At 37.4% G+C, this 24226-nt stretch overlaps 2 protein-coding genes across 2 annotated transcripts in view; one reads left to right on the forward strand and one right to left on the reverse strand.

Moving 5' to 3' along the window:
* Positions 1-24226, reverse strand: part of Il1rapl2 (interleukin 1 receptor accessory protein like 2) — a 664928-nt gene that overhangs the window by 624683 nt on the left and 16019 nt on the right. Inside the window, exon 3 of the mRNA XM_085838339.1 lies at positions 122-308. Within this exon, the coding sequence (XP_085694465.1) occupies positions 122-308 (187 nt within the window). The remainder of the gene's footprint in view (positions 1-121; positions 309-24226) is intronic.
* Positions 11304-12708, forward strand: Tex13a (testis expressed 13A). The gene is made up of 2 exons (XM_021152979.3): positions 11304-11916; positions 12016-12708. The coding sequence occupies exons 1-2, from the start codon at positions 11458-11460 to the stop codon at positions 12688-12690; spliced, it is 1134 nt and encodes a 377-aa protein (XP_021008638.1). The 5' UTR covers positions 11304-11457; the 3' UTR covers positions 12691-12708.

The raw sequence follows: 24226 nt of genomic DNA on the forward strand, positions 1-24226 counted from the left end.
TTGTAAATCTATTCATTCTTCCAAGAAAACTGTTTAATATCAAAAACTGGCAATTTTATTTCAACCCCCAAGGCTGCTTTTAAATAATGTTTAAAAAAATCTAGACTTCATGCTAAGTTACCTTGTACCATACAACATCAGGTTCCTGATCAGACTTCTTAAAGTCATCCATGTCTGGGCATGAGATCTCCTTTCTTTTGGTAACTTCAGATTTTTCTAAGTAGCGGATCCTGCTATTGTAGCACAGGCCTGATTCATTCTCTGCAACAGTCAAGGACATTGACACCTTCATGCAATATGTGGAGTTTCTGTAGGAACAAAGAAATAAGAAAATGGCTTTATTGGCTGTTTACAACTTGTGTACTCTATATATTTCAAGAGTATTGACTTTTCCATTTAGGGCATTGCCTAGAAATAAGAAATGGCATCAAACCAACACATAGCGACTTTTGTCTTCAACCAACAAAATGGTATGCAGCAAAATGGTTATGGGAACATTCCTGATTATGAGATAGTTACAGAGTTCCAAGGCTAAGATGTAGCAATCTATGAAAGTGTAACACATTCAGACTTCATTCCTAGCAATAAAAACTGTTTACTGAAATTTTAAAGAGGAAAGTCGTCCTTATGAGAACTGTGGTCAGAGACATTTTTGTATCTTTTGGTAGTTCTCCTAGTGATTGTGGAACTTAACATTGGTTTCTACCCCAACTATTCCTTCCCTAAGATGTATGTATGTGTATATGTATACAGGATACCTGTTAACATATATAGCTTTTATTTTACTTAACTTTTTTAAATCATATTTAAGATTGTAGTAACTATGCTTGTATACTCAGATTTATACTTCTCTTTCAAGGGTAGAATCACTCAGTTGACATAACTATATATTTCTAGTTGAGTTTGAGATAATCATTACTTATCACAATATAAATTGTTTTTCATCACTCAAAAATAAGGCTCAGTTCAATCAGTGATGATCAAAGTTGTCTGAAGTAACAAAACAGGCTCCTATATTTTCAGAAGAAAGGGAGCCCCCTTGCTTACTGTAATGGTTGATGATAATTGTCAATTTGATTGTATCTATAGTCATCTAGGAGAACTACCCTGAACATGGTTCACTACATTACCTAATTCCATGATACTAATCACATTTAGGGTAAATCTTCCTACTGAAAGAAACTCATTCTAAAACCATATATATGTGATTAAAATACTTCTTGAAATGGGCTAGTGGTGGGAAGTCCTACCCCTAGACAAAGATCGATAATTAACTAATGACTGCTAACACAGAAAGGAACAGCTTCTCCTTAGAGATGAAGCACCAATAGGTTACCCCAAAACAAAAATAAATACAGCAGGATATATATATATATGGGAGTGATGATAATAATCAAAGAAAAAGACTACCAATTTGAGAAGTTGAGCACTTATTAAAAGTAAGGTTGCAAAAATTACATGCCTATATTTAATGAATTTAAATAATATTAAATAAATAAATCAATATTTTGTCTTTGTTTCTTTGTGTACATGATTTTTCTCTACCCAGGCCAGAGATGTTAACCACATAAAGGGAAACTGCAATGTATGAGAGAAAAGATTCAGAGCATCTTGACGAGATTGAGAAGGCCAACTGTAAAACTTGGTAGGAGGGTTTTCTTCTTATTCTGGAGGGTATTTCAAGACTACATCTAAATTAACATTAAATTACTGCTAAAAATGGGAAGTACCAATGGTAGCTGCACAAATCAAAGTAGTTGTAAAGTCCTATATTGGGCAGAATTAGCATGTCAACTACACTTTTGAAGAGGGACCCAAATGGTTGGTGCCATGCATAGTTTAGTCATACTTTGAAATTTCACAACATTCTAAACATTCAAAACCCAGAAAGGCAATGGCTGTACACATTCAGGTTACAAACAAACATAATCAGTGAAGATAATTAAGAACAAAACACTCATAAACTGGGACTAGGCAAGTGTTATCAAAGGATAGTACTAAAGTAAACCAACTCTGACATTCAAGTACTGCACCAGTATATTCTGTATGATTCTGCTTTCCATTGTTTCTAAGGTGGGATTACAAAACCAAACAACTGGGATTCAAACAGAACAAATGATTGGAGCTGGAGAGATGACTCAAGTAAGTGCACTTGTTCCTCTTGCAGAGGACCAAGATTTAGTTCTCAGCACCCACATCGTGGCTCATAACCATCCTTAACTCCAGTTATAGAGGAGATACCACAGAAAACATTGACACAACAATCAAAGAAAATGCAAAATGCTAAAAGCTTCTAACCCAAAACATCCAGGAAATCCAGGACACAATGAGAAGACCAAACCTAAGGACAATAGGTATAGAAGAGAGTGAAGATTCCCAACTTAAATGGCCAGTAAATATCTTCAACAAAATTATAGAACAAAACTTCCTAACCTAAAGAATGAGATGCCTATAAACATACAATAGGCCTAAAGAACTCAAAATAGATTGTATCAGAAAAGAAATTCCTCCCATCACATGATAGTCAAAACACAAAATGCACAAAAAAAAAAAAAAGAAAAAGAAAAATGTTAACAGTAGTAAGGAGAAAGGGTCAAGTAACATGTAAAGGCAGACTTATCAAAATTACACCAGACTTCTCACCAGAGACTATGAAAGATAGAAGATCCTGGGCAGATGTTATAGAGACCCTAAGAGAACACAATTGGCAGGGCAGTGGTGGCAAATGCCTTTAATCCTAACACTTGGGAGGCAGAGGCAGGGGGATTTCTGAGTTTGAGGCCAGCCTGGTTTACAGAGTGAGTTCCAAGACAGCCAGGGCTACATAGGGAAACCCTGTCTTGGAAAACAAAACAAAACAAAACAAAACAAAACAAAACAAAACAAAAGAGAGAGACAGAGACAGAGAGAGAACACAAATGCCAGCCCAGGCTACTATATCCAGCAAAACTCTCAATTACCATAGATGGAGAAAACAAGATATTCCATGACAAAATCAAATTCACACAATATCTTTCAACAAATCCAGCACTACAGGGGATAATAGATGGAAAATGCCAACAAAAGGAGGGAAACTATACCCTAGAAAAAACAAGAAAGTAATCTTCTTTCAATAAACCCAAAAGAAGATAGCCACACAAACATAAAAATAACAACAAAAATAACAGGAAGCAACAATCACTATTCCTTAATATCTCCTAACATCAATGGACTCAAGGGAATCTCACTGAAGAAATAAGACACTCATAAGGGTAGGCCTCATGCCCTTGAGTAGACAGCTAACAGAAAACAAACACAATGGCACCTTTGAAGGTTCTTTGTCTCATAATGTTAAGTCAGTGAATTTTTTTTTAACACTTTATGTCCTTTGCATATATATTATGGCTTCTAGTTGTGTGATTTTGTGTGATTTCTGTGTGTGCTAATGTGTGTCTTGGCTTCTAAAAAAAGAAAAGAAAAAAAGAAATAATAGATAGAACTCGTAGTTTTATAAAATAAGTTCACTATCCAAAATGCACTTATCAGTGAGCAGAAAATAAGGTAAAAGAAAGGACAAATCTAATACAGAGGTTTCTTTACAGTGCACCAACTTTAAACTAGGACAGACAAGATTTAGCTACTTCAGAGACACAAACAAAACCCAATGCCAAACATGAACAACTTTTCTTCAAGTTCTTGGTCAAAGAAATTCAAGAATCTTCTAAAACAATTTGGCTATTGACCATGTCCTTGGTTGTCTCCCAGAACTTGAAGGTCAGTATTATTGAAGACAGCACACACTTTAAACAGGGGACTTATAAGAATAGACCTGGAGCTCCCTTAGGAAAATCAATCATAAGAACAAATTGTCATCTTATCTAAAGGTTTTATGCAAACTTCCAAGGGAGAAAAACAATCAATAGTGCTACCCAGATGTAAAACCTATGAGCTTCAACAATGACAAACGTGACACAATATGCGTGCAATGGTACGACAGTAAACTTATATTTGGAGGAAGGGGAGTAACCAACAGTTCTCTAATTGGATGTACAGCCAGTTCATGCTGGAATCCATGCCTGGTGCTGTAAACCTAATCAGCTACCCATGGTTGCATAAGTCATGGATTGTAGAGGAGAACCCACTTACTGCTACTTTCTTAACCCGTGTAATTTATAGCTGAATTTTAAATACTTATCCTTATACCCATATACAGATGTATCTCTCACCAAAGAAGTTTCTTTGTGCAACAGAGACAGACCATTTAGTAAAGTCAATATGCAAAGCTCTGCTTACTGTGGGGACCTCAACTCCAAGAGATACAGTAGCAACACAAACCCTAAACCTAAGCCTCATGGAACATTCTGGAAGGAGGTACAAGAAGATTGTAAATGCTAGAGGACCAGGATGCTATGAGATAGTGTCTTCTTTATTTGACAGGAAAGCTATATCCACAAAATCTCAAAAGTATGTTCACTTATATAAGAACCATATAATGACAAGACCAGGTGATATGTTAACTTGGGTGAGGGAAATCTCTCAAGTACCTACCCCTAGATGAAGAGCCATAGGCAATTAATGGCTGCTGAGAGATAAAGATTCAGGCTTTTTCAGGGATGAACTCCCTCATAGGTTATTGAATCCCAAGTGGCCAGTATTAAACATATACACATACAAGCAATGCTAAATAGAATCAGCAAGCATGTGTGTGTGTTTGTGTTTATGTATGTTCGTGCATGTGTGTGAGAGACAGACAGACAGACAGACAGAGAGAGAGCAAATATTTAAAGAAGAGCTCATTAATTTAAGAGGAAGTGAGAATGTGGGGAACATGGGCAGAGTTTAGGGAAGAAGGAGGGATAAAATAATATAAATACAGTTTTAATATAATAAATTCTCAAAAGTTTTTAAATATAAATTTAAAAGTTGTTTGACATTTTTAAAGTAGTATTGTAATGATGTACATCATGCCAAATAAAATATGTAAAAGATCAATTATTTGTCATATATTATGTATTCAATAAATTATAAGTATAAAACCAGAATTTTTAGTATAGCTTTCAGTTATCCATGTCATCAATAAATAATAACAATAATGTATACTTATATGATAATCACAAGCAATCACAAATATATTTTACAGACAAAACAATGATTGCAAACAGTTAAAATAAGCCAGTAGGTAGGACAGTTACTTGAACAGGAAATAGTCTGCAGGTGTTAATTTGGGGAACAAATCAAATACCAGAGGACCAGGAAAGCCTGAAAGGATCAAAAAGATACACTGAATTAGATACTAAAAGGCGAACAAATGAAAAGAAATTTTCAGGTACTATAAAATACTAGCTACAAGACAAAGGTCAGAACTTTGGAGGTTAAAAGGTTAATGATAGCCCACTAAATTTTCTGGTAGACTTTTTGGACAAATGTTTTCTATAATAAAATCCAGACCTCCAGGCAAAGATTTGCAGGCACAAGAGATGCTCTCATGTGTTCATTCTCCAACCTCTCCAAAGACTAAATTGATTTAGACCCTGTGAGCAGCACTTGTATTAACTTGGGGTGACCATAAGGGCAGGGGACTCACACTGAGGATGGCTGATAAGTTGCAGGAGGAAATGTTTCAATCCCCCCTAACCCTTAAAACACAAACAACCTTAGGCCAGAGCCCTGCTTATACTCATTCTAGCTCTGCTCACTGGCATGTCAATTGTGACTGACAAATTGCTTGTTAACCCATGAACAAGCCCTAATATGAAATGGTTGGTGATAACCAAGGTCTCCCGAACTTAAAGACAAGGCCTAGTTTGAGTCCTGTTGTCACTGTGGCTGACCTAGTAGAGGTGTGATCAAGGTTCCCTGACAGTCTGCGATTCAAGTTGATTTTTATTAGTCATGTAATCCAGCTCTGGCACAGTTCCTGCTAACAATCTTGCATTATTTAGATTTTATTTTGAAAAATGCCTTAGGCAAGTTCTATTTAAAAAAAAATCCTGCAAGTGGGGCCTAAATGCTACTTTTCTTTCATTAGGTACAATTAGAGCTCTGCTAGGTTGAGGAGGCAGGCTGACTAGTATGCAAGAATGACGATCATAAATTTTTATTCTCTCCCTCTTCACATCCCAAGAGGGACAAGAAACACACTCTGGCTTAATGTAAGGAAAGGGCCTTTACAATGCTATCCCAGCAATAGCTTACAATTACTTGCATCTGTAATCTTTGCAGGGAGAATTATCTCTTTGTATCCATAAGGGAATTGTTTCAGGATGCCCCAACACACTTCCGAAGCAAAAAATTTCAGATGCTTAAGCTTATTTTTAATAGAGGATAATATATTTGCATATAACTTGTATATATTCTCCTGGATACTTAAAATCATTTTCAGATGACTCATAACTAATAAAATGTAGAAGCTATGTAAATATGTAAATAATGGTTATACTATATTGTCTAATGACTACTGACAAAAAGTCAGTACATGTTCAGTACAGACAGAATTATTTTATTTCTATTAATCTTTGGTTCATAGATATTTGGGTCCATGAGTGTAAAACTAACAAAACAAAAAAGAAGCTGCCTCTAAGTCCACAGTTTTTATCATAGTTAATTCTACCATCATAAGGGAAAATGAGTGGACAAGGTATCAAATAATAGGAATAAAATGTAAATGTAAAGATTAAAAATGAACTTTGTAAAATGTGTCTAGCTAGGATGAAGATCTCTTGGTTGTTAATCTCAGAAATGGATACTAACATTGCTTAATACTCAAACTAATTTGTGGTTATCGTGTCAATTTTGTAAGCTGGTAAAATTAGAAGTATGTGTTTACAGATAACATACTAAGAAAAATTTTGTTGACATATGTAGCAAATCTGCTGCTGCAAATTTTCAAATAAATGTCATAGCTTTCGATACAAAAGTTTAATGCCCGCTAGTTTAAGTTGCATTTCTTGCTTTTTGTTTTTTTTTTTTGTTTTTTTTTTTGTTTTTTTTTTTTATCAACTGCAATTCTAAGAGGGAATGTTGATAAAGCAGTTTCTCAGGCAAAGGCAAGACTCAAACTTTCATTAAAAAAAATGAAATATCCATTATAACTCACATTCATAAGTTGTTTCCATTACAAAATCTAAAGTTTGGTTTGAGTATATATGATTTTGTGTAACACTTGGGTTAATCAACTGTCAGGAATCTACAGAAATAGGAAAAATTAAACCTAAAATTAGAAGCATTAGGAAAAGGGCTTATGATATAGCAGAAATCTTTTTAAATGGCTCCTTTCATAGTCTTAGTTCCTTTAAAAATTTTTTGGTTGTAAATTCCAAAAATATCTAGTGATCAACAACCTAAAAAACCCTTCATTTTGGCACTTTAAAAATGTAATTGCTGACAGGAGCCTGGCATAGCTGTCTCCTGAGAGGCTCTGCCAATGCCTGACTAATACAGAAGTGGATGCTCACAGCCATCCATTGGACGGAGCACAAGGTCCCCAATGAAGGAGCTAGATAAAGTACCCAAGGATCTGAAGGGGTCTGAAGCCCCCTAGAAGGAACAACAATATGAACTAACCAGTAACTTCAGAGCTCCCTGGGACTAAACCACCAATCAAAGAAAACACATGGTGGGACTCATGGCTACAGCTGCATATGTAGCTGAGGATGGCCTAGTTGGTCATCAATGGGAGGAGAGGCCCTTGGTCATGTGAAGGTTCTATGCCCTAGTGTAGGGGAATACCAGAGACAGGAAGTGGGAGTGGATGGCTTGTGGAGCAGGGGGAGTGGGGAGAGGATAGGGGATTTTTGGAGGAGAAACTAGGAAAGGGGATAATTTTTTAGATGTAAATAAAGAAAATATCTAATTAAAAAATAAATACACACGTATAAAAATGTAAATTGGGACTACAAGGACAGCTTTTCAGTTAAGCACATTCACTGCTTCTAAAGGACCCAGGTTGAATTCCAGCATCCATATGGCTGCTCGCCACCATATATAACTCCAGTTCCAGAGAATGTAACACTCTCCTTTGGCTTCCAAAGGTACTGCACATGTATGTGCTGCACAGACAGACATCCAGGCATAAATGCACAAAAAACAAAACTTGTAAAAACTGAAAATCCCCCCCACACACAAACCAATCTATTATTGTTAAAGGAGACTGTCCTCCTCCAAAAGGGAAAAAATTATTGCTGTAGCAAATTCCCATGTCCTTTGCTAATTTTTCATTCCTCAAAATTTATTAGTAAAAGAGAGCTTTCTTATGTCTGTGCAGCATACTGTTACACATGCATGCCTGGTGCCTGTGGCTATTAGAAGAGGATATTAGATCTCCTGGAAGCAGAAGTTTTAGATAATTGTAAACTGCCATGAGGGTGTTAAGAAATGAATCCACATTCTCTTTAAGAATAGCCAGTGCTCTTAAATCAATGAGCCATCTCTCCAGCCCATAGAAATATTTTTTTAATTTAATGCAACAATTTTAAAACTAATTTAAACAGTAACTACACAAAGCTACAACCATGTAATATTAATGCAATAGAAGATCAAAAAGAGGGCTAATTGGCAAGTTTATTGATGTCATTCAATGAAAAAAAGGTTCAATGTAATCATTAAAATGACAACTATTTGCTACTTGCTATGCTAGATATATACATTGAAAAGTAAATAAATCTAGTATAAGAATAAATAGTATTTAAGCTATAAAAGAATTTGGAAGAAATACAAGGTCATTTGAAAAAAATCCCCTTTAGTTAAGTACTTTTAGTTTGTAGAGTTTTGAAGAGTCAGAGGTTTTGGGTTTTGGGTTTTGGGTTTTGTTTTGTTTTGTTTTGTTTTGTTTTGTTTTGTTTTGCTTTGCTTTGCTTTGCTTTGCTTTGCTTTGCTTTGCTTTGCTTTGCTTTGCTTTGCTTTGCTTTGCTTTGCTTTGCTTTGCTTTGCTTTGCTTTGCTTTGCTTTGCTTTGCTTTTGATATGATGTTGTATCAAACAAAGATATGTTGGAGGTATGAACAGGGAGTATTTTCTCAAGTGCTTTGATCTTCCACTGATATAAATATCCAGCCTTTGGCATGTTACAGTTAATCTCCAACTCAGCATCATCTACTTATATCTTTATAGTTCACAGTATAGTTAGGGAATATGTGAAGGTAACTCTAGAAAATAAATTTAACTGTACTTGAGAAGATTGTTGTTTGAGAAAATAAAGCCCCTAAAATCAAGAGACATGGGTTCAACCCCCACCTCTACAGTATCCTAACAATGGGTCTTTGGCCAGATGACTCTCAGATTTTTGGGATATGAAAAAAAATGAGAATAGTAAATGCAACTGTGTTTATAGGGTTATTACATTCCCAAATGTCAGAACTGTAAAGTCTGAGAGGTTTTGACGAATTTTCTAACAAATTTCATGAACACTTATTGACAGAAGACATGGGCTTCCTAGGTCTGATTTCATTTTTTTTTGTTTGCTTGTTTGGTTTTTTTTTGTTGTTGTTGTTCTGTTTTGTTTTTGTTTTTAGAGACAGGGTTTCTCTATGTAGCCCTGGCTGTCCTGAAACTCGCTATGTAGACCAGGCTGTCCTCGAACTCAGAAATCCCCTTGCCTCTGCCTCCCAAGTGCTGGGACTAAAGGTGTGCGCCACCACTGCCCAGAAAGGTCTGAATTCATAAACCCTAAGTTAATAGTAATTCAGAGCAACGGAATTTTAATTGTTTAGTCAAACTTTATGTCTCTTAGAATATCCTTTTAATGGATATTATTATTTAAAAATAAACATTTTTTTTTATTCATGTAGGGGATACCTGTGGAAGATAAAAGAAGATTTGTTGCCTGAAAGCTGTAGTTATAGGTGGCTGTGTGTCACTCAATGTGCTTTCTGGGAACTGAACTCAGGTCCTCTGGAAGAGCATCAAATGTTCTTATTTATTGAGTAATTAGAGGAAATAGGGTGAGATGTGGATGGTTGAAGGACAAAAATAGTGGATACATATGATATATATTTTTAAAGTCCTACAGATTATATTATTCTGATGGTGAACTTCCATCTGAAATTTAATTAAAACTGTACTAAATTAGCTCAGTAATTTTAAAAAGTGAAACTAATATTGATGTTGGGAAGAAAGGCAGAAAATGCTTTCTGCTCAGTTTTCTAAAAACATAAAATGGCTTAAAATGCCTACTAATTCTTTTAAATAAAAAAAAACACTTCACATTAAAGTAATAAAAATAAAATGGTAAATGAGTTAAATAAACTACAGGTCAATATGAGGTACTCTACATACATTTCCTGTTTAACTACAGCCCAATTCAAATGCTTAAACAAATCTCAACTTAAAAGTTCTAGAAAAAGCTGAATTTCCTCCAGTCAAAATTAGCTGGTTTTCAACTAATCCCAGGCAGCCTAGTGATCTAATAATGCCCAGTAAGTCAAATGCCTTTCTACAACCAATCAGGTAGTTAGTCTCCTTTCAGGTTTGGCTTATTTATCCCTCTGTTTTGTCTGATTGTTGAAATGCTCTTAATTATTTTTACTATTTCTTAATATTGCTGAACTCATGAAATATCATTTAGTCAAATAAATTTTAATTTGCAGATTGTTTTTCTCTTTTAATCAAGAAGTGGTGAGTTGTGGTTGGGTTTGTTTGTTTGTTTGTTTGTTTGTTTTGCTCTTTGTTTTTTTTTTTTTTTTTTTTGCGGGGATTGGAAGAGTTTGGTAATGGAAGTCTTTAAGACATGTGAAACACTCCACCTCCAGGCTGAAGCACATCAGTCCTTGGCATGGAATAAGCTCCTGGCAAGAGGAGCATGTAAATTTTAAATCCTCCTTTGGAGAGTTTCATTTCTTTTTGCTTCAAGTCTTTTTTGTCTTGCTCTTCCCCACAGCATGAGGATTTGTGTGTGTGTGTGTGTGTGAGTGTGTAAGTTTCCCTTACTTCCAAGGAGGTGTGGAGACTTTCCACTAACTTTCCTTACTACTTTCACAGTCTGGAAGTTGGAATAGTCGTTAGTTAAAATCCATGAGAGTTTGACTGAAGATTTCCTTCTCTTAAGTCTTTGGAGAGAGATAGGCTCGCAAGGTTGTGCTTTCTCCCTTGAAGCATGGTAGGCAGGTCTTTGCATGGGTGTTAGGTGGACTCTACAGCAAGTAGACAGACATGGTCTATCTGAACCTCCTCTGATCAAGAACTGGAAAGGTGAGATCTGCTCTGAAGACACTTTAAACAGCAGCTACCAGGAGTCATTATGACAGAATAGTTGAGGGGCGGAGCCAGAGAGCCTGGTGGGGGGGGAGGGGAAGGGAGGGTTCCAGAAGACCAGAGGGGAGGGAAGGGGAGGGGATGGGTGGGAATGGGAGAGCCCGGAAGAACAAACGGCCAGTAAGACACTGAAGGAGAGAAGAGGTGCTAAAACCAAGAGGCTAAGGGAGCAAGGACTACGGGTTTATTTAATCTTCCAGGGCCAGAAAAGCCTGTAAGACACTCAGCCACCATGGCCTTGAATCCTGAGGATCTCGGTAGTGGGTTCCGGCATAGCAAGGTGTCAATGTTCATCAATGAACAAATGGCCAAGCACGACAAAGGCCCTGATTTCTACCTTGAGAACCTGTCCCTGTCTTGGGAAGAGGTGGAAGACAAGTTCAAAGTCATCCTTGAGGACAGTGAGGTCTCTAATGAAGCTCGGGAAGCCTGTGCCTGGGGCACTCTGGCCTTGGGTGTGCGCTTCGCTCACAGGCAAGGCTGCTTACAAGGGCATGGGGTGCAGTGGCTACAAGACTTGTCTAGCCTACATAAGATGTCTGCACTCTCCTTGTCACCAGACCTGAAGCAGCTCATCCACCAGCAAGAGATGGCTCAGAAGGAGGTAGCTCTCCAGCTTCAAATGGCTCAGACCAAACTAGAAGAAGTGCAGAGAGAGAGAGACCTACTGAGACTGAAGATCCTCCAGGCAGTAAGATTGTCACCTGGTCCTGTCTTACCCCTTCCCATCCCATGCCTATGTCAATGCCACATTCTTCAAAAGAGTCTTAACCTTTCCACTTTTTCCTAGGAACTGAGAGCTTTCCCGAATGCAGTAAGACCAGCTGTGGCCATTCCTCCTGCTGTTGTGAGAAGAGGAGGGATGAGGACACAATGGTCAAGCACAAAGGAGAACTTGGCAGAGTGGATGGCTGCTGCCACAGGAAGACCGAATGAGAGGGCAAATATGAGTGACACTGCCCTGGCAGGGACAATAACTTCGCCAGAAGAGGCCTTGGAGAATCCCAATGGAAGTTTCATGAAACTTCTAGGAGTCATGAAGTGCAAAAATTACCCCCTGAAAAGGCAGAGAGTAGATCTTAGACCCAAGAAGGCATCCATGTGCTCTTTCTCTCAGTCCCTAAATCTGAGATCCACTGTGTCCTCTGAGCCCTTTATTGTCCAACTCCCAGCCTCATTCACATACTCCTATGAAAGCCCCTTCCCAGCCATACCCACCACATCCCAACTACCGACCACAGAAAGACAACCTCATGTATATCCCTATTCTATGGCCTCTGATATAAGTCATCTGTCTGATATGGGAATCCACAGAGGAGATCATCAAGAACTACCAAAAGACAAGAGATTTTCAGCATTCCGTAGGCCTGGGGATTGGGATTGTCCTTGGTGTAAAGCTGTGAATTTTTCAAGGAGGGAAAACTGTTTCCACTGTGGGAAGGGGATTTGGCTGCAAAACCCTTAGTGAATTTGGAATGCAAAATAGAACTGAAACAAACAAATGGGAAATCAGTTTCTGGGGGAGTTTGGAGGGCCCTCCAGAACTGGGGAAGGGGAGTTGGGGTGGTCATGAAGAAAATGGGATAAATCTTGGTGTGAGATATGGGATGGTAGAAATGGTTTGGGGAGACAGATGTTTGGAATGATTTCTGTTGTATTCCAGATCACTAGCATTCACAAACCCAGAATGGCCTCACTGTGTGTGTGTGTGTGTGTGTGTGTGTGTGTGTGTGTGGTGTGTGATGTGTGTGTGTGGTGTGTGTGTGGTATGTATATGTGTATTCTCTCCTGAGTGCCTGCTGGACCAAGATAGCTAAATATACAAAATCCCTCCCTCTCCACATGCCTAACCCTCAAATGATGAAGCCAAATGATTATTTGATGCAAAACGATTCTCAATGCGGAGAATCTGAAGGGAGGTAAATTCTAAGGACTCCAATTCAAGTTATCCACTGACTCTTTATCCAATCCCAATCTCTGGAGTCATTGGACTCCAGAGAACTCAGCTACTTCGTACTTCCTGCAATTGTGTTATACAAAGATCCATTTTATCACAATAGGCTAAGAAGTGGGTTTCTGTTCTGGCCTACTAGATTCTCCCCATGTCAAGGTAGCACAAGAAGAGCAATATGTTTTCTCTTTCTTTTTTGTCCTTCCCCCTCTCCCCATCTAATTTTTGAGGCAAGGATTTTTGTAGCTCATCACACCCTCAAACTCACTATGTAGCTGAAAATGACCTTGAATTACACATCTTCCTGATTCCATTTCTAAAGTTTTAAGGTTGTAGATCTGTATTATAATGCCTGGATCAGAAAAGTAGTTTAAAAAACACTTCATCAAAAAACCTACTGGAATTGACAGGGGAGTTGAATTAGATGCTAGTAAGTAGTAAAGACTCTTTATCCCAAGTCTCCCAGGAAAGAACTTGGTAGGGCACTTACGTTCTGAGGGAATTCTATTACCCCTAACAGGTCAAGCCTACTGAGGTTGTTCCCAGGAGTGAAGTGGATAAGAGGCTCATTTTCTGGCAGAGTAATATCAAAAGAAATTAAACTATCAATGGGACCTGGAATGGGTTACCCTAAGGTTTATGATTCAATTAACATGGCAGAGATTTGCCACTTGTATGAGAGTTCTGCAAGACTACAGAGGATGCCAGCACCAGGTACAAGCAAGGATTTCTACGATTATACAGCCTCTTAACAGAAATTGTCCCTAGTCCCCAGAGGGCAGAACCAGAGACAGATCTGAACAGGAAACTTCTGCCAACTGTTCCAAGGTGAGTCAGCTACTGAGAGTGCACAGAGGGTTTGCCAGTTCACATGGACCAAAGCATAGTGTTAGCTGATGGCCTTCTTCCAACTTGGCATCATGCTAAATGGAGGAGAACATGGATTTCAAAGGCTCTTGGTGTATTCAGAAAATAAAGTGGAACAGAACTCTATCTCAGTGGGAGGGCAGTGGGATGGGAAGGTATGAGTTGGAGGGGGAGTAAAAGCTGGGTTGGAGGTTGGTCTTCTCTTCTGTCTCTTGTGGTTATAAGATATGTCAAAATTAACTATGTGTAAATTTTAATCCACAGGTTGAAGGAGGAAGAGGGACTGTACCTGAACCAGATTGAGGAACTACTAGAAGAGTGCTGGCTATCTTCTAGGCACTACAGACCTAGAGAATGAGAAGCTGCTGTAGCCATGAAACAACTAGAGGAACAGAGATCTGATTTTAGATTGTCTGTTATTGGTGAAGGTATAGTCACCATCAGGATTAGAGGCCAGATCCCCAGCTTGCAATTTTCTAAACACTTTTTGGGTTCAGTTATCTCCCTCTACTGCAGGGCTTCCTAATTTCAGTGTCTTTGGATTTGGATAAATCTTTGACATCTGGATTTGGATAGATCTTTATTGTGGGTTACAGTTTCTTGTGCATTGTAGGGTGATCAGGAGAATTTCTAGTCTTTACTTGTCTATGTGATTCATTCCCTACCCCTTCCATTTTGACAACCAAAATTGCCTCTGGGCTATAGCTGCATGTCCACTAGAAAGCAAAATCAACCTGAGTTAGGAACCTATCAGGCAATGAAGTATGTAACAGTGTGAACAGGGGAAGAATCAAAAGACAAAATCACAGAGTTTGAGGCAGCTGAACAAAGTCCATGAAGCCTTGCATTTATTGTACATATTCTAGCACACTCAGGATGGTGGCTGAGCAGAAACTACGAGAAGTGAGGAGAACTTCTGCAAGCCCTCTAGGCTGTGAAGAGAAGGACTAAAACGAGGTTAAGAGAGTGAATAAGGGAAACCTTGAGCTATTCGCAAGGAAGTAGCAGAAGAGAACTTGGAATGCAGGCACTATGATCACATGTATTGTACCATATAATATGATCACCTATGAGATTGTATAAAATACTGAGGCAAGCCTATTGGATTACTAAATTTTATAATTCAAAGGACAACACCATTTGTTGTTTCACTAAACAAAATCCATTCAAGATTTTGCCTGAAGTTCTGCTGAGATACATTTAGTTATGCTTTTTAAAGGTTTTGAAAGACATTTTGAAAAGGGAACTTAGGGCTAGGGGAGGAGAAAAATGAGGTACAAGCTGTTGCAGGGTCAAGTAAGGTCAAGGAGATAGTACTCCTTATATATGTCTGTTTTGTAAATGTAGTGAAATTATTTTGTCCCCACCCCCAAAGACAAAACATAGATTTATAGGCATGGGTAATTTGGAAAGGCTGTTTCTTCCTCTAAGACAGGGAGGCAGAGGGAAAAGCTGAGTGACTAGATAGTAGGAAAGCAAGGTGGCTTTTGCTGTGTGTTAGGCTTGTGTGTTAGTTTGAACAAGGACATAAAAGAGGAGAGCTTTCTGAAGGGTGGTTTATTTCAGAGTATTCAGGCAGTGGGGTGAGGGGAAATAATGGATGGCTAAATATGGATGACTCATTTGTAAAAGGGCCCAACCAAAAGGAAACTTGGGCTTAGTATAACATCAGAACTCTAGAGCAGGGCTTTGGGATAGAGGCTAGGAATGGAGTCATAAGAAGGACACCAGACAGAAGTATTGGCAGTGTCATAACATATTCTTATTATTTTGTTCTAGTAAAATCCTCAGACTGTTTGGATATTGGTTTTATGTTTGAAAGGATTGGAGAAAAAATAAAATCATCTCCCTGAAAGCACATATGGCACACTTTCTTTCACTCTAAGGTCTAAAGTGTGGTAGCATATGCCTAAGATCCTAGTATTTGGGAAGCAGAGATGAGGTGATCGACACAGGAATGAGGGCAGCCTAGGCTACATGATGAGTCCAAGTCCATCCTAAGCTATATAGAAAGACTGTCTCAACAAAATAAAATTAAAATGATAACTATAAAACTTAAAAGGTGACAATCAAAATTAATTGTGAGTTTATCATTTGAGTAGCTTCTACAAACCCATACAGGCAGGAAGACTTCTGTGGCTCTAGACCAAGGAAACATAGTGATAAGAAAGATATAAACAAAGAAAACTGTAAAGACAAAATTCTTGGGCTGAAAAGATGGCTCAGTGGGTCAAAATACTTTGCCACCAAGCAGAAAGACTTAAGTTCCATCCCTGGAACCCACATGGTGGAAAAATGGAACCAACTCCAGCAGATTGTCCTCTGATCTTCACATATGCACATATTTGCACGCAAACAAAATACCAATCCATCAATAAACAAATAAATGCAAAACAATTTTTAAAAATACTTTGCTGACAGTAAGGAAGAGGGAAGAAGATTTTATTGGGCCTACCTAATAATACCTCTGTCTAAAACAGTCAATTTTCCATTTGTCTAAGTGCTAACAGCCCTCCTGAGATGTTCCTTTGGAAATAACAACAGTTTTCACAGAGAATGGTTACAGAAATCCCTTTTGTTGACCACTGTCTTTCATATGAGTCATCTACACAATACAAGGCTAAATGTACCTAGTGTTTCAAAATAACAAGAAAACCTTGAAGCATATTCAGCTTAAAAACAACACTTTCCCTTTTTTTCTTTTTACAATATGTGAGATTAATATAAAATACTAAACTATATGTACAAACAAAAACATTACTTATGACACAGATGTATCCCTACATGCCTCTAAATACAAACCAGGTTTCTAAGTGGTTTTTTTTTTTAATTCTTCTACTTAACAAGGAACTGGTGTAACTAGAATCATTCTTTATATTTTTCCCCTTTCAAAAATTTCGTACGTGCTATTTGCATTGGTAAAATAGGAGGGGGCTGGGAGAATGCAGGAAAGCGAAAAGAATGGGGGGGTCAAGAAAAATATGCATGGAAATTTATAAACTGAATGTGATATTACACTTGAATTTCCAACACTAGGGAGGTCCTGGCAGGAGGAACAAAAGTTCCAAAGGTCATCCTTAACTACATAGCAAATTAGAAGCCAGCCTGGTATACAAAATAAAACAAAAAACAAGCAACTAACCAAACAAACAACCAAACAACAACAACAACAACAAAAACAGATCTGTATGAGTAACTTAAATGCCTCCAGATTTCAGGGACCTGAGAGTTTCTGCCAGTCAACTAATGACATTTATGGAAAGTCCACTCTATGTGTGAAGAGGCTATGGAATAAGCTAAAGTTAAAAGAAGAGAAGACATTTCCTCTCGAGAATAATAATGTGACTATAAAGCATGAACAAACCCTTTCCTTAAGGGGAGTCAAGGAAAAGGCATCAAGAGGAAATCAGGGTAATAGGGTCAAAAAACCAAACCATCATCTAATATCTCTTTATATACAAGTAAGTGTATATTGCCTGTGATCTGGCCTAAAATGAGTATGCATAGCTGCATATTAGCCTTGGTTTCATTTTAATGCATTCAGCACCTCAGGGTGGGCATGTACATCACCCTCTGACTTTATGTTGTTTCACAGTAATAGGTCTAGACAATCCCCACCAAATAACAACCAACTTATCTTGCCATGGGGAGACTATTGTGCACGGTAGAGGGTCAGGATAGTTCCATGCAAATTGGTCCTCATTCTTAGAAGTATGTGTTGGAATATATGCTCTAATTAACAGTGCTGAGGTGAGCATTGCTTTTCCTTAATGAGTGTCCTTTAAATATACATTTTCTCCATGGGGCTGTCATCTGTTATAAGCATGCTCTATTGCCTAACTACAGGTCAAATTATACATTAGCTCTTTTGTTTAACTTCCTTTCTAAGAAGCTCCAACTCTATCTGAAGCCTCTACTAAATAAAGGTTAATTATTGTGTGGTTTACATTAAGAACAAAGACCTTGAGAGGCCCATGTTCCAATGAAACTTCCCTTGCATTTCCCCCAGTACATGGCCTTGTTTTACTATCTCCTTGTCCTCAAGTACTGTTCCATCAACCTGTGAAAACCTTGACTATCTGTTTCAACAACCATGAGTCATTTCAGATACTACTTAGATGCCACTGACTCTGCAAGTCAATTGCTATCTTTTCATGAAACATCATATCAGTCACAGATGTTTATCATACAGAGAATGAGAGTGATGAGCAAATAAAAAGGAATTTGAACAAATTACATTTGAAAGGAATACCTATAAGTAATATATATGAGGCTGGAGAGATAGTTTTCTATCGAAAGTACTTGCTGTTCTTCCTGTAGACCTGAGCTTGGCTTTGAGCACCCATGTCCAGGAGTTCACAATGGTCTATACCCCAACTCCAAGAGATACCACACCCTTTTCTGGTTGCTGAGAGTGAAAGTAAATTAAAAAAAAAAAACAAACTCAAATAATTTGTGTTGTTGGGAGTAAAAGACAACCCCCTCTGATGTTTAAGGAAACACAGGAAAGGTTTAGATATTCAAACTTTAATTTATTTTTTAGTGCTGGACTATATTTTCTGTGTTGAATCACATAAGAAGGAATGTTCAATGTTCTGAATTGTGTTTGCTTGATTATAATTTGTAGACATGCCACAGATTCTTTTAATCTGTTAGAAGTTAGAGACCTTGTTGTTTGCTTTTGCTCACTTCAGTACTTTTTACACAGAGGACACTCTAGAGAGAGTTGTTTCTTATGTAATTGATGCCTAATGGCCAAACTAATCTTGAGTGAAAACATACTTTTATTAAACTAAACACCTACAGTTAGGAATGAATGACTTATCATTTCTCTTTCATTATTAATCATTTCAACTTTGAATTGAATAAAGAGTATGTATGTACTATGTCAAGCAATGAGTTCTTAGACAAACATAAACCGTATACTCATAACCTATAATTATATTTATCCCACCATCATGTGATATGCTGATGAAGGTTTCTGGAATTTATTCTGAACCTTATACATTGGATATATAGAAGTTAAATCATCAAAAATAAAGAACAATCCAGGCATTGTGGTACCTGCCTTTAATCCCAATATTTAGGAAGCAGAGGCAGATGGACCTCTATTATTTTGAGCATAGTCTTGTCCACATAGTGAATTCCAAATTAGCCAGCACTAAACTATGAGACCTTGTCTCAAAAAAAAAAAAAAAAAAGCCATTTAAGGACAGGCCTCCTACAAAGATTCTCAATGAAAAGCATCTTTAAAAACACTTTTGTATAAAGTTTATAAAGTTTGGAAACTGAAAAATGACCACAGCATTTCTGACATTATTAAACAAGAGCTGATTCTATTTCTGAAAATTCCTTTTTGGACTTGATCTTTGCTTTTCATGAACTTATTATCTCTATTCTACTGCCCTCTGTTGTTCATCTTTAATCTGTATGATTCGGCCTTTATCATGAGATCACACTGTTCACCAAGGAAACTGCAAATAGTACCACATATCATTATGCAGACATAAATTAACATAAGTGCACCTCTTTTATCATGATACAGAGAGATAGGTTCCTACGAAGAATAGGTACTAAATGAGAAGCAAGTAGAGCAAGCTGATTTGTGCCTGAACTCTGGAATCTGAAACAGCTGCCTTAGTCTCAGCTGTATCACTGGCAAGACCTTTTAACCTTTATAAGTACCAGTTGTTTTTGTTTTTTTATCATCCCTAATAGTATGACTTACCTCATGGGCTTGCTCTAAGGGTTATACATGATATTCTTTATATTACACCACTTGTTATAATAAAAGCTTGACATTCTGCTTGCAATTATAGCAGTTGTGGTAGTGGATATCGAAAGAAAATCCTGTATGGAGAACTCTATGTGAACATTGGTGCTAAATTCTCAGCACTTTGAGATGGATACTCTGATTCTTGTCCTTCTTCACGTCTTCTGTCTCACTTAACAGGATAGAAATTACCCATTTTTCAACTCTTTTTACTATCGAGTGCAGTGGTTCTCAACCCTTTGGGTTCCATAGTAGGTATCCTGCATATTGTATATTTACATGATAATTTATAACAGTAGCAAAATTATAGTTAAGAAATAGCAACAAGGGGATGGAGAGATGGCTCAGTGGTTATGAGCACTGACTGCTCTACCAAAGGTCCTGAGTTCAATTCCCAGGAACCACATGGTGGCTCACGACCATATGGAATGGGATCTGATGTCTTCTAGTATGTCTCCAGAGAGTGAAGTGTACTAGCATACTTTAAATAAATAAATAAATAAATAGCAACAAAAATAATGTTATGGTTGGGTGTCACCATCACATAAGTAACTATATTAAAGGGTCACAGCATTAAGAAGGTTGAGAACCACTGATCTAGGGAATGCTGTGACCTGTCAGCTAGATACAATGCATACCTAGGATCCACCCTTTACTAGTTCCACAGATGCCAACACAATTTGAATTTCTCTTCAATTAATAAAAATGCTTCCCAACATTGCCTTATGCCTCATCCTCCTTTTATGTACTATATCTTTTTGTTTGTTTGTTCGTTGTTTTTCAAGACAGGGTTTCTCTATGTAGCTCTGGTTGTTCTGGAACTCACTCTGTAGACTAGGCTGGCCTCAAACTCAGAAATCTGCCTGCCTCTGCCTCCCAAGTGCTGGGATTAAAGGCATGTGCCACCAATGCCCTTTATCTTTATAAGCTTTATCTTTATAAACTGTACATTTGATGATGCTATTAATCATCTTAATACAAACTAGCACCCCTTTTTTCTCTGATTACTAATCAAAAGTACCTCCTTTTGGTCAATAATATGCAACAGGACCTGGTCTCAGCCTGCTCTTCTAGCCTCATCTATTGCTGTTTATATCTGGATTTCTGTATTTACTTATAGTTCATTTCTTTATCTTTCTTTTTAAATTAGTGCATATTAATTGTACAAAGTGAGAAGATTCATCATGACATTCCTATCAGGTATTTAGAGCCCTTTGATCATACTTACTCCTTCTGTTACTTTTTTATCCCTCTCTATTCTGCATCTTGCCTTTTCTACATCCTTTGTTTGTTTGTTTTTATTAGATGTTTTCTTTATTTACATTTCAAATATCCCCTTTCTTAGTTTCCCCTCAGAAAATCCCCTATTCCCTTCCCCCTCCTCCCCTTGCTCACCAACCCACACACTCCTGCTTCCTGGCCCTGACATTCCCCTATACTGGGGCATAGAACCTTCACAGGACCAAGTGCCTCTCCTCCCACTGATGACCGACTCGGCCATCCTTTGCTACATATGCAGCTGGAGCCGTGAGCTTCTCTGTGTGTTTTCCTTGATTGGTGGTTTAGTCTCAGGGAGCTCTGGGGGTACTGGTTAGTTCATATTGTTGTTCCTCCTATGGGGCTACAAACCCCTTCAGCTCCTTTGTTCCTTTCTTTAGCTCCTTCATTGGAGACCCTGTGTCTGACAAATACAGAAGTGAATGCTCATAGCCTTTTCTCCATCTTTAACAATAATCTTTATAGTTACATGTCATTTTCTTCCTACATTTCACATATGACAGAAAAACATGTGATATTTGTCTTTGTGGTATGATTTTCTTTTAAAGTAGTGATCTCTAGTTTCACGCATGTTCCTACAAACCATATAATTTCATTCTTTTTTTATAGTTGGGTAAAGCTCCATTGAATTTGTATGCCACACTTCCTTCATGCATTTACCTCAACTGATTACATAACTTAGATAAACACACACACACACAAACACACACAAAAGTACACATGTGTGTGTGGGTCCTAGAAGTGAGTTCACCTAAATGCCACACATAGGCATATCTAGATTATGCAAAATGCATATTCTTACATTTTGAAGGACTATCATGCTAATTTCCGTAGTGGCTGGAATAATTTTTATTTTCATTGGCAATGACTAAGGATGCTCTTCCTCTCACACTATTTTCATCAGCATTTGTTATTGTTTATTTTTTTAGACTACACTGAAGAGGACATTCGCTGTCTTTGTGATTTACATTTCTCTGACATTTCTCTGATGCCTAAAGATGGAACATATATTTTAAAATACTTATTTGCCATTAGCACTTACTGATAAGGTAATTTGAAATTTTAATTTAATATTCATAAATTTATACATTCTCTATATTAGTCAACTTTTGGCTAAGTATTTGGCTTATCATTCTATGGGCTTTCTATTCATTCTGTCTCTCAGTGAGCAAAGCTTTTTGAGTGAATACAGTTCCATTTCTTGTCTACTGTGGCTCTTATTTCTTGGGCTATTAAGTCCTGGTCTATCCCTAGCTTAAGATTTCTACTAGCTTCAAAGACATAAATTTTACCTTAAGTTGTTTGATTCATTTTCACCTGATTTTTATATGGGGTAGAGATAAAGCTCAAATGTTTCTATGCATATAGATAGCCAGTTTTTCAAGTACCTATTGGTAAAGTAGGTTTTCTTGTACTATATTTAGTGCCTTTCTCAAGACACAGATGGCTGTATTTGCTTCATTTTATTTCTGGATATTCTATTTCATTTGTTTCAACTGTTTGTTTCATGCCAGTATCATGCTTGATTTGTTTCTATGGCTCTGTGTATTGTTTGAAGTCAGATATTATGATGCCTATAGCACCACTCTTTTTGCTAGGGGGGTCTTCTACTGTTTGGCGTTTTCTGTGTTTCACTGTGAGTTTTGGATTTTTAAAGACATTCCTGTGAGGAAGGTTATTGAAATTTTTATGGAAACTGGATTGAATTTGTGTAACACTTTCAGTAATGTGATGATTATTGTATTGTGTATTCTTCTGATCCAAAAAGCATGGGAATTCTTTTATCTTTTAGTACTTTCAACAACTTCTTTCTCTCGTGTTTTATAGTTTTCATTGCAGAAGTGTTTAACAGAACTTGACTAGGCACTAAGTCTGGTATACTGTTTTCCAAGGCTGTCAGTCTTCTTTTCTCCTTCCTTTGCCATGCATGTGCACATACTCCAAGCCATATCTTGCACACTATGTTTTCTTTTCATTTTTTCATTCTGTGTGTTCACTACCACAGCTTCAGTACCACCCCACTATCTTCTGCCTCAAAGGATGCTGCTCTCTAGCTGCTCTGGGTTTACTCAGCAGACATCCCAGTAATCGGTGTGTGTGAAATATGCCCTCTGGCTTTCTTGAATATGAGAAACTTGCTTCCAAAGAACAAAAAGCAAGCATAAAACTACAAAAATAAATGAAGCTTGATTCCATTCCATGACCTTTCCATTTGTTGTTTGTTGACTAAAACAATCTGCTCCAAAGAACTTCAAAAGGACTGGTTCCTTCTTTTACTTCAGATTTCATCTTAAGCATCATTTTCTCTGAGAAGCTGCCATGCCCACCTAATGAGAGCAGTTTCCAAAGTGCTTCTGTAGCATGACCTATTTTAGGCTCACCATCAATGTTGCCCATCACATTCTGGGATTATTTTTTTTTATTTGTATGTTTCTACAATCTAGAATGCAAGGAGGAACTTATATGCATATCATGAAATGCGAATACTCAATATCTAACACAAGTATTAAAAATGTCTGTTAAATGAGTAAAGAAGTTTTCATTTTTCATGTAGAGAAAGCAAGACACAAACATTCATACTTGTCAGTCATTCTGATAATATTGGAATCACAATCTACAGCTTATAGTTTTGAAGCTGTGTGTCTACTGTTTCAACCTAATCCTGTCCATGGCCACAGAGATGATAAGTAATCACTCCAGGATATAAACCTGAGTACCTTAGCTACAGAGACTTAGCTACAAAGTCAATGTAATGATGTTGGTAGCAATAAATAAAACAGCATCATAGCGTTAGAATTATATACAAGTGCCAACTAGCCAATACATTTATCAACAACCTAGTAATTATTTCCTTGGTTCTAATGAATGCATTTGTAGAAATTACATTTTATGCCTGAGATTAGACTTCTGATTACATTTTTTTGGTTCCAAGTTTTCCTTTGTGTTGGAAAGGAAGTCTGAGAAGAAACACAGATAAATAGCAGTAGAAATTTCCTTGCAGAATACTATTTTATTACACTATGCTTAGTGGTAAGGACTCCTATATTGAACAAAGTGTCTTTTCTAGAGATTCCAATAGCTATTGAAACAAGTAAGCTGAGGTTGATTCCTGAATACACACACTGAGGCAAC

This window comes from Mus caroli, unplaced genomic scaffold (genome assembly GCF_978045245.1).
Source record: "Mus caroli unplaced genomic scaffold, Mus_caroli_1 scaffold_5, whole genome shotgun sequence".
Lineage (NCBI taxonomy): Eukaryota > Metazoa > Chordata > Mammalia > Rodentia > Muridae > Mus > Mus caroli.

Bases quoted from the DNA above. Each gene is read 5' to 3' on its own strand.
- Tex13a (XM_021152979.3), top strand. From the start codon at position 11,458: ATGGCCTTGAATCCTGAGGATCTCGGTAGTGGGTTCCGGCATAGCAAG. The intron at 11,917-12,015 runs GTAAGATTGTCA...ACTTTTTCCTAG, and splicing joins GACTGAAGATCCTCCAGGCA to GAACTGAGAGCTTTCCCGAA.